The following is a 10,617-nucleotide window of genomic DNA, read 5'->3' on the forward strand; positions in this document are numbered from 1 at the left end:
TGCATGCAGCAAATGCCATTTGGGGATGTGTGGGGTAAGGTGATATGGTGTACTACCTATGCTCATTCCTCTTACTGTTAGACACTGGCGGCCTTTTCTTTGCTGCTTCTATCCATTTCTTCCCCTCCTGTATAGGTTGCTGTTTGTATTCATCTGTCTTCCTTTCTGCATCTGCTTCATATCACTTACTAGCCTGATCAGTGATCTCAATCCATGCTCTAGTTTGATTTTCATTAGTTTCCTACTGACATTCCTCTGTAGTGCCTTATGTTTTCATTAGTGAGGCTTAAAGTGTTCCTTGCTTAAATTACTATGAATATATGAATACAAAACCTAAATTCAGCAGATTACAAGCCATGTTATAAATGCTTCTTTTTTCCTTTCCCACAATTAACCACAGGGCCAATTTGTGCCTTTCACGCTACACAATTATAGCAATATTTTCCACTTCAAAAGTGATAATATCCAATGGCATCCTGAGAGTTGCAGCTGAGGGAGGGGCCTTTAGAATTAATTCTCAGGCTGGTGTCTCTGACTAAACTACAGGTCCCATGTTTCTACAGCATGCAGCCATGGCAGTTAATCATAATTCTATGGTTCTATGATTCTAAAGTGGAATCATAGCATTGTAATTATAGAGTGTGAACAGGCTGCAGGTCTTTCAGAAAGGAGTCTTTTAAAATATGTCTGAGCCTCTTCTAGAGTTCTTTGCTCTTCAACCTTATAGGGCACCCAGGAATGTCTGACTCCCCCAGCCAGAGCCAAACGTGTCCTTATATTCTCTCCAGCTATTTTTTGGTAGAATTGTATCCCCTCAATTATCTCTAACTATGGAGTTTATCATACGGGGTGCAGAAATGGGATTTAAAATGGGAAAATCCCGCAAAAGCGGGATCATTTTCATATGACATTACTCATTAACGTACATAAAAAGTGGACAAATCCCACAAAAGTGGGATCGTTTTCACATGATGTCGGGGGCACTGAGCGTTAATTTGGCATTAAACTACACAGAAAGTGGACAAAATCAGCTGCTTTTTACTTTTGGGATGATCCCAAAAGTAAAAAGTGGCCAATTTTGTCCACTTTCTGTACAGGATATCTTCACGTCAGTGCTCAATGCCCCCAATGTGTCTGAAAACAATCCTGCTTTTGCAGGATTTTTCTAGGATTTAAATCCCATTTCTGCACGGGATTTAGTCACTTAGCTTCCTGTGTGATAAACTCCAATGACACAAGCTTCCGATTTGAAAAAAATAGCCACCAGAGCGGGGCCTGAATTCAACATTGGAGGCAATGAGAAGCTGTTTTGAGGGAAAAGTCTGTGCAATAAAATCAGCGTAATGTCCAAATTTGAGCCAAGAGGTAAATCAAGTACTGGAGGCAGTATGATAAAGTCCTTAAACTTAATACTCACAAATAACTAATTGTAAATGTGCTTTTTTTGCACTTCACTCTGCCATGAAAAGGCAAAAATGTTGTTTGGTAGAGTTAGCATCTTGGTAACAATAAGCAACAATTTAAGATTTGGCAGCCCAATATTTAAGTTCTCTGGCCTTAGCCATGAATGAAAAGACAGACTTTTGTGCGCATGCCAGCTTCTATCGGTTAACCATTTTCATATTTATCCTTGTCCATAACATTACACACAATACATGCATTTAACTTTTACCTCTGGTAATTACAGTTTTGTTATGGGCTATTTTCTGGGAAATTAAAATGGGAACCCACTGGTGTGCCCTACCAGGGTCTTGGCTGCTGAAGTAATGGTGGATTTGATTAAAAATGATCACATGCCTGTAAAGAATAACAAGGCACAAAGATTATTTAAGCCTCACATATGAAAGCTTCCTTAACTGACATCTGCAAAGACACTTTCTCAAGGTCCATTGATTTCTCACACCTGATTAGGACTGCAACAAATGCTTACCTTTAAATTGTCAAAGACAAATTAGTGTAAAAAACACACATCTCATTCTGTTATTACATTCTTAAAATAATTTTGTTCTCACTATTCTCACCCTCATTTGTTGTACTACCATTTGGTCTGATTTGTGCATGCTTACAAGCTCCCATGACCATCATCACATTAGATATTTCCTTCATGACACCATCTCAGTAAATAAATGGTATGGTTCCCACAGACATTTTGAGTCTGGGCAAATTGGGACTGAAGACTGAAAGTGGCAAACAACAATGAGAAGGATAATGGTCCAAGATATTGAAACATTAAATATATTCACTTAAGAAGTTGAACACTGCTGAAAGTGGAGGGCCTGGGACTGGATTGGACCCTTACAAGGCAGGATGTTTTGGCTCAGTCTTTAAATCATTCAGATCAAATACACTGCACACCATGGCAGCGAATCCATAGTGTCAGCATGGCTGAGACCAATCCCTTGAGCAATCAGATGCTTTGAGCAAACATGGCTTCAGAGCACAGAAGCAGCCTTAGACTGCTGCCACACTACAGAATTAATGCAGTTTGACACCACTTTAATTGTCATGGCTCCATCCTATGGAATCCTGGGATTTGTAGTTTGTTGTGGCACCAGAGCTCTCTGACAGAGAAGGCTAAATATCTCACAAAACTACAAATAACAGAGTTCCATAGCACTGAGCCATTACAGTTAAAGCAGGGCCAAACTTCATTAATTCTGCAGTATAGATGCAGCCTTAGTTCTGAGGCCCAGAATAGAAAATTGAAGTAGAAGACTGAGATATTAATAAATGAGATCTGAGAACATGAACTGTGCCAAAGAATAAAATGATTTTTATGTGAAGGAAGTATGACCTCCTGGCTAGCTGCTGAGACACCTCACTGAATGGGGCCAAATCACAGTAATTTCTCTTTCTTGATCAAGACATTCTTTAAAAAAACAAAACAAAACAGCCAGGGTGGTTCCAATCTTCCTCTTCGTTTCTGTCATAGGTTTTTTTTGTTTTGTTTTTTTTAGATAGATCTAGTGATAGTGGGAAGTGAGAGACTGTCTAAAATGTGGTTTATCAATGACATCCTTGTTTCCTTCCTCTGAACAGTTCATTGTTTCTGGATGCCTGTCCATTGGTGCTGAGAAGAGCCCGACAGAATGTGCTGTGAGTCAGCCTGATGTTGTTTTTCATCTAACTGCACTTTTAACTCTGATTACAGCAAAGCTAAACTATGCAGCAAATGCTTTACATATATGAGCTGTTATACCGTCTAACTGTCGCAGTTTGGGAGGGACAGTTCTGATTAATCTTCTATTGTTTTGCTTTTACAGCTGCTTTTAAAATGTCCAAGTTCCTCTCTCCTACTTCCATTTTCCCCTTTTGTTCATGGTTATTTCAGTTGGTGCAAACAGAGTTATAAGTTCAAAAATAGTTTGCCTTCAACTCAGGAGAGGAGAGGAGAGGATCTTGCCCTACCTTGCTTCAGTCTTCCCTAGTTTGTTTTGTCCTTATTAATATTTTTTCTTTTTTGATCACACTATGATGTTGCTTAGCCTCATGTGTCCAGGTTTCATCTATGAAATGCTGGAGGATGTGAATTGGCACCAACTGAATGCCACTATGATGTAGCCATTAGTGTGCCAGACATGCTTTAGGACTGGGAGACCCAAATTCAAATGCAATTTACCCACAAAATTCATTGGGTGACCTTGGGCCAATCACTATTTCTCAGAATAACTCATCTAGAGTTGACATTAGAATAAATTTGAGTCAGGAGATGACCCACATCTATCAACTTGAGCTCCTTGGAAGAAAGATAGGATCAAATATACCGGTATTTGTATTAAATACCTCATGTGAAAGTAAGCCTGAGGACTGAAAAATGCCCTATTCAAAGCATGACTCACCATCAAGAAGTGTAGAATTTTATTTCAAGGAAGCTTTCTGTAAATCAAGGGTGGACAACTGTGGACATTCAGCCCTCATCTGCCCCAGCCAGGAGAGCCATGGTGAGGGAATATCAGGGTTGCAGTTCAGAAATATCTGGAAGGCAAAACTGCTTGAGCCCGGCATAGAATTGCCAAGAATATGGTCTGAGGACACTTGATGCAGCCACCATGCAGAAGCCTGGAAGCAAAGCTAGCTAACTTGTAATTGGCTTAGCAATCACAATGTATAAAAGACAGTGGTGGGCATTAGTGAACCAGGAGACTAATGTTAAGTAGTGAAGGTTTTATTTCTGATGGTATGAAGTCTATATACTTTTTATTAAGCTTATTTCAACTCCCTTCTGTGTGAGTTGGCAGTTTCCATATGGACTACCCATCACTTGGATTCAGCTAGAAGCCATAGAATGAATATACAGTGTGTGCATGTGTGCGTGTGCGCATATATATTCATTTTACCAATAGGAGGAGGACACTGAGGGGATGAGACATATGTCCACTCCCTATCCAGGAAAATTGATTTCCAATAGAAATTGTTCCTTTCTTTGTCCAGGATTTAGCAGCCTTTTTTAGAATCTCTCCTTATATTGCTTGCTGCAGGTGTGAGAAATATGGTTCCTGATTGTCATCTGCATTTAAGGCATCCCAGTCTAGCCCTGTGAATTATTATAATATTAAACTCTTGGCCTGCTAGATTAAGGGAGAAACTCTATCCCTCCTCCGTAAGATTCACTCATATGGAACCCAGCAGGAGTAATATCTGAGTAAACACGTCTAGGATGGGGAATGTAAGGCTTTAGTTCATCTAACCTCTGAGGTTTTGCCAAATTTTGTCTCTAGTGGGGCTTGGTACCCTTGGGATCACAGATAAAGCTGCAAGAAGGTGGGTGTGGGTCTCAACCTGAGGGAAGTAGCTGGTTCTTTAATAGAATCTGAAAAGTTACATTTTGATACTACAATTCCAGAATCTCCCAGCCAGCATGGTCAATGACTGGGGGAATTCTGGCAGTTGCAGTCCAAAAATAAAATTTCTGACTACTTTTTTAGGAGTATCAGATTGGAGACAGACAATTGCTTTTTGCAGAGAGTAGTACAACAATGATGTTATGCCAATGGTTGACATGTTCATCTTGCTGTTTTTTCTGTTTATAGAATTTGCAGATATGAAGGCAATGCCAAGAATACCAGTCTTAGCTATCTGAGCACAGACATTAATGGAAAAGCAGAAAACAGGGTGTACACCTCACAAAATGATGTTTCAATAGTGCTATTGTCAATTCTCTCAAAAAGTATCATCCACCTTCACCCTAACCAGCTTCTGTGGTTGACAGAATCTGTCTGAGTGCTTCATAAGAAAGCATTGAGAGCCTCACTTGACATTTGAATTGAAGTGCAGAGAGACCCAGAACTACAGAAACAGAACAAAGCGTTATATAGACTCTCTCATTCACTGGCACTCTGAACCAACCTTTCTCAATCTGGTGTCCTCTAGATGTGCTAGAAGACTATAAGGCCATAATTATATCCAGTTGTGCAGATTGGGTAGGATGGAAATTTTACTGTAACACACTTGGAGGGCACTAAGTTGGGAAAGGCAGCTCTTAATATTCAATAGAATTCTTCTTGCTCCTAGGATTACTAGCTATCCCTTTATTGTATGGAATGTCCCTTATTTGAGGACTAGAAAGCTTGTCCTGTACAGGGCTGGCAGGTGTTTCTTATTCTAAGGGATTTTTCTTTGTGTGAGAGTTGGAAAGCTTTTCCTTTTTTGCAGAGTTAATGAGATTTCCCTTCCTATATTTGGGATATGTGTCTTTTATAAAGTCAGAAATGTATGTCATGTAATTTATGAATGTGGGCAAAATGTTGATTTTATAGAGAACTACGTGGCTGGGTTAACTGAAATCAATACTTATTTAAGTAGAACACATACTTGTTGATAGCTACTTCCTGATTGTCGATCCTACATGTCATGAATTTTGATTGTCCCTTACTGCTATTTTGAAAATGTGGCACAATTACCTCCTCTTCTCAGCAGTGATCTGCATTCAGTGTTTGTGTTTTTCAGGTGAAGGGCTCTCAAGCCATGAATATCATCAGTGCTATATTTGCATTACTTGGAATATTGGCTTTTATAGTAGATCTGAGCATAAATGGGCCATTTCATTCTGACGACAGTCATCAGTATTCCCTAGTGATGGTAAGTAATCACACTGTGGCAACATCATTTTTCCTGGGCATCAGTCATGATGGTACAGCCCTTATATGAATGTGGAGAGAAAACACATAGCATTCACAAAGTGCTTAAGATATTGGAGTGAGGCAAGGGGAGGGATCGCCAATTATATATATTCAGTTTACATAATCAAGCCACATGGGGGCTATGTGTGGATCCCAGCTGATAGCCCAGGTTCAAGCTGTGGAAGCCCAGACAGGAAGAGCTGCTTTCTGCTGCTCTACAACTGCACTTTAAAATCCCTGTAGCTGCATCTGCGCTGCAGCAGTAATGCAGTTTTGTATGATATTTGGCCTTCTCTGTTGTTCGGGTGTCTCATCAAATTACGAATCCCAGAATAGCATTGAGCCATAGCATTGAGCCATGACAGTGGTGTCAAACTGCTTCATTTTTGCAGTGCAAATGCAGCCTGTGTCATCAAACATTTTTTTCTTACTATGATGCATGCCACATTCTTGGGTTAGTGTTACAATGCGAAATCTGTTAAGGCCCAAACTGTCCAAATGGTGAGTGTTTCTTTTTCCATTGTCTTCAGGGTCTTAAACAGGATGGAAGGGGAGTAATTCATGGACTCATACATTCCCTTTTTCATCCTCCCATGTCCAGTAAAAATTCCTACTGACCTTCCTCTGCCTTCCTTAATGTATTGTCTGCCTTCCTTAATAGCATTGTTTTACTACAATACTATTATCCATCGCAAAGACAAGTAACCATGTTTTTCTCTTCACAAAGGTTTGTTGATTAGCTTCACACACTGATTTTAAATCTTATTTAAGAGGGAACCTAGGATAACTGATGTTGTGATGCTGCTTATTAATATAACTGATAGGAGCCATTATGTCAATTTCCATATCTCTAGATATTTTCATTCTCATTCTCTCCCCCCCCCCCGAAGACCTTGCAGAAAGATACAAAGTAGTGTGCTTTGTCATGATAGTGTAAGGGCATATACAACATTCTGTTTACTGAGAAATGAGACTCACAGTGTTCATTGAGTGCTACTAGGTACTTTGCATAAGACAGCAGCCTTACAATCAGAACATTATTTCTTGTTAGCAGTTAGATGTTAAAACTATATCCAAATCAAAGTAGATTTACATCACAAATCAGGCAAGGCCCCAGGCCCTGATGGTTTTCCTGCAGTCTATTAGAAAAAAACTCCAAGAAGAATCAGTAAGCCCACTGAAGGAGATGATGAATAGAATATCATTTGAACAATATCCAAAGATGTGGGAACAAGCAAATGTGGTTCTTATCCTAAGAGAAGACTGGGACCAAACAAATCCAAAAAATTATAGACCGATCACTCTGTTGAACAATTATTATAATTTTTTTGCTTCAGTAATAGCTGAAAAACTTAAGAATATATTGGTAAATATTGTCCATAAAGATCAGTGTGGCTTCTTGTCTAAGAGATATTTAAGTGATAACACCAGGAAGATATTAAATTTGATTGAATATCATGAAAGACACAGTGAAAAGGAATTAGCACTGATCTTTGTGGGCATCAAAAAGGCTTTTGACAATGTTAAATGGATTTTAGTGGTGGAAGTCTTAAAGTCTTTGAAAATGGGGGAGAGGTTAATACAGTGGATCAAGTCAATTTATAAAAACCAGAAAGCCTAAGTGACAGTGAATGTTAAAAGGACATACCTTATAAAAATTCAAAAAGGTATGAGGTATCTCCCTTATTATTTTTAATTACAGTATATTCGATTTTTTTTGGGGGGGGGGGGGGAAATCAGGCAAGACCTGAATACTGGAGGGGTTAAAGTGAAAGGGGGAGAATTTAAGCTATGGGCTTTTGCTGATGATATTGTCATATCATCATGTTATCCTGTAAATGATATTTCAAAACTATTAGATGAGTTTAAAGAATTTGATATGATTTCAGGGTTAAAAATTAACAGGGATAAGACAGTGATACTAATGAAAAATTTGGATAAAAAGGAAAACTTATTATTGGAGAAAAATCATGTTTCAAAATAACAAAGAAACAAAATATTTGGGAATATCACTCACAAATAAAAATACACAGACTTGTATGCTAATAATTAAAAAGGTTTGGGGAGAAATCAAGAAAGATCTGAAGAAAGGAGAAAGTTTACAACTATTGTTACTGGATAGTGGCAATAAAAATGAACATCTTCCCAAATGTTAGTTTTGTTTAAAAATCTCCCCATTATAAAGAATGATATTCCCTTTAGAGAATGGCACCGAGATTTTGGCAGCTTTTATATGGAATGGAAAGAAACCAAGGGTAAAGTTAAAGTATCTGCAAGATGCCAGAGAAAGGGGAGGGTTAGCATTGCCAAATTTTAAAAAAAAAATATTTTGAGGCTGCATATTTAAATTGACTTAAGGATTGGATCCAGAAGATAATAATTTACTAAGACTAGAAGGAGCAGATTTACATTTTGGGTTTCATACTTTTTTGCTACATGATAAAGTGAGAATGAATAAGGAAGTTTTAAATCATTTTATTAGGAAACCACTACTTGATGTCTGGAAAAAATAAAGACATATTACATGTGAGAAGATACCAACTTGGGTCTTGCCACATGACGGCATTATACAGAAGCAACCCCTTGTTAAAAGAAACTTGGTATACATAGAAAGATATACAGTACAACTTTATGAAGAAAACAAGATAAGGCTAAAAACACAAAAGGGATTAGAAATGGAGGGAAAACAATGTACAGTAACTAGTTTCTTTATAGGCAGTTAAAGAAGAGAGTTAATGAATATTAAATTAGTGGGTATAGAAACATCAGATTTGGAAATAATACAGTGATTAACAACTAGCAAAAAATTGTTGGTGTCTTCTCTCTATAAATTTCTACTGAAATTGTGTATGGAAACTGAGGCAATACAAGAAAACATGAATAAATGGTCACAGAATTTAGGATACTTATTTGAACTAACACAGTGGGAAAAAACATGGAGTAGTAGGTTGATATTTACAGCTTGTCAAGATCTAAAAGAAAACTACCATAAAATGTTTTTAGATGGTACCTGATCCTGGGAAAACTATGTAAGATATATGGGAATTGTTCAGATAAATGTTGGAAGTGCGGGAAAGAAAAAGGGACCTTCTGTCATATGGATGTGTAAAAAGGTGAAGAGATATTGGGCAAAAATATATAATTTAATTTTACAAGAAAGAATATGATTTAAACCTGGAATATTTTTGTTAAACATAATAGAGGATAAAATAGAAAGGAAATATGGTAAAATATAGATATATATATGTTAACAACAACAAGGATGGTTTATGCAAAGTAGTGGAAAACAGAAGCAATTCCAAAAGTAGAAGAATGGTCAGAAAAATTATTAAGTGCTTTGGAAATGGATAAATTGATGACACACTTACAAATCCAGAGAAATAGTAAATTAAAGGAAGACCGGGATAAAGTATTGAAATATTTGCAACAGGCATGGGGAAACACTATGATATTAGATCTAAAATGGGAAACAAAAGGCAGAGTTAAAACAAGTTATGAAGAGAAGGAAGATAAAACAACATAGACAAGCAGAAGAAGAAAGAACGACAGATAGAAAAAAAAAACAAAGTCCAAAGAAAATCCCAAAAACATGCAACAAGGAAGTAATGAATGAGGAATTGTATGAATTGTAAGAGTGTAGGTTTTGTATTTTGGGATGCGTATTGAAACTCTGAGATCTTTAAAAGATGTATACAATGAAATAAACATATATAAAAACATAGATTTACATCAGATCTGAATGTTCTTTCTATGGACCTTATCACACATGGGGGGGGGGGGTTGCAGCTCAGATCCGCAGTCACTCCTGTTCTAGCAGTGTAAAGTGTGATGTTTTTCAACACCCGATCCAGAGTCACTCCTCTCTAGCAATGCAGATTGAGGTTAATACGTCATGTTTTTCCACACCTTGTTGCCTTTCTGTTGTCCTTCCGAAGTGAGGGGCAAGCGAAGTCAGTTTGATTCCAAGGAAGTCACGTGATGTGGACTCAAGCAAAGGGGAGTGAGAGCACATTGTATTACCACACCAGAGCATACTGTGAGAGGTTAACAATTCAAATAGACCCCCTTGCACATGCTCAGTGGGGCTCCGGACGCTGTCCTCCTTCCCTGCCCCCTCCTTAGCTGTCATCGGGTTCTAGGAGAAGGCAGGGGATGATGGGATACCTCGCTGGGGGACCCTGGGGCCAGGATCGGGATGCAGGAACAGTCAGGAGATGATGGGATAGCTCACTGGGGGTCCCCGAGGCCAGGATCGGGATGCAGGAGATTGATGTCAGGGTGAAGGAGTGGAGCAGATGGGGGTCTAGGAGAAGGCAGGGGATGATGGGATACCTCGCTGGGGGTCCCTGGGGCCAGGATCGGGATGCAGGAGCAGTCGGGGGATAATGGGATAGCTCACTGGGGGTCCCCGGGGCCAGGATCGGGATGCAGGAGATTGGTGTCAGGGTGAAGGAGTGGAGCAGATGGGGGTCTAGGAGAAGGCAGGGGATGATGGGAT

At 38.8% G+C, this 10,617-nt stretch overlaps 1 protein-coding gene across 3 annotated transcripts in view; it reads left to right on the forward strand.

Annotated features, from left to right (window-relative positions):
- Window positions 1-10,617, forward strand: part of LOC121919262 (membrane-spanning 4-domains subfamily A member 12-like) — a 41,580-nt gene that overhangs the window by 26,031 nt on the left and 4,932 nt on the right. For all 3 annotated transcript variants that reach the window (XM_042445676.1, XM_042445675.1, XM_042445677.1), the window contains 2 exons: window positions 3,040-3,096; window positions 5,947-6,078. In XM_042445676.1, the coding sequence (XP_042301610.1) occupies window positions 3,040-3,096; window positions 5,947-6,078 (189 nt within the window). The remainder of the gene's footprint in view (window positions 1-3,039; window positions 3,097-5,946; window positions 6,079-10,617) is intronic.

Source organism: Sceloporus undulatus, chromosome 1 (genome assembly GCF_019175285.1).
Source record: "Sceloporus undulatus isolate JIND9_A2432 ecotype Alabama chromosome 1, SceUnd_v1.1, whole genome shotgun sequence".
In the NCBI taxonomy this organism is placed as follows: domain Eukaryota; kingdom Metazoa; phylum Chordata; class Lepidosauria; order Squamata; family Phrynosomatidae; genus Sceloporus; species Sceloporus undulatus.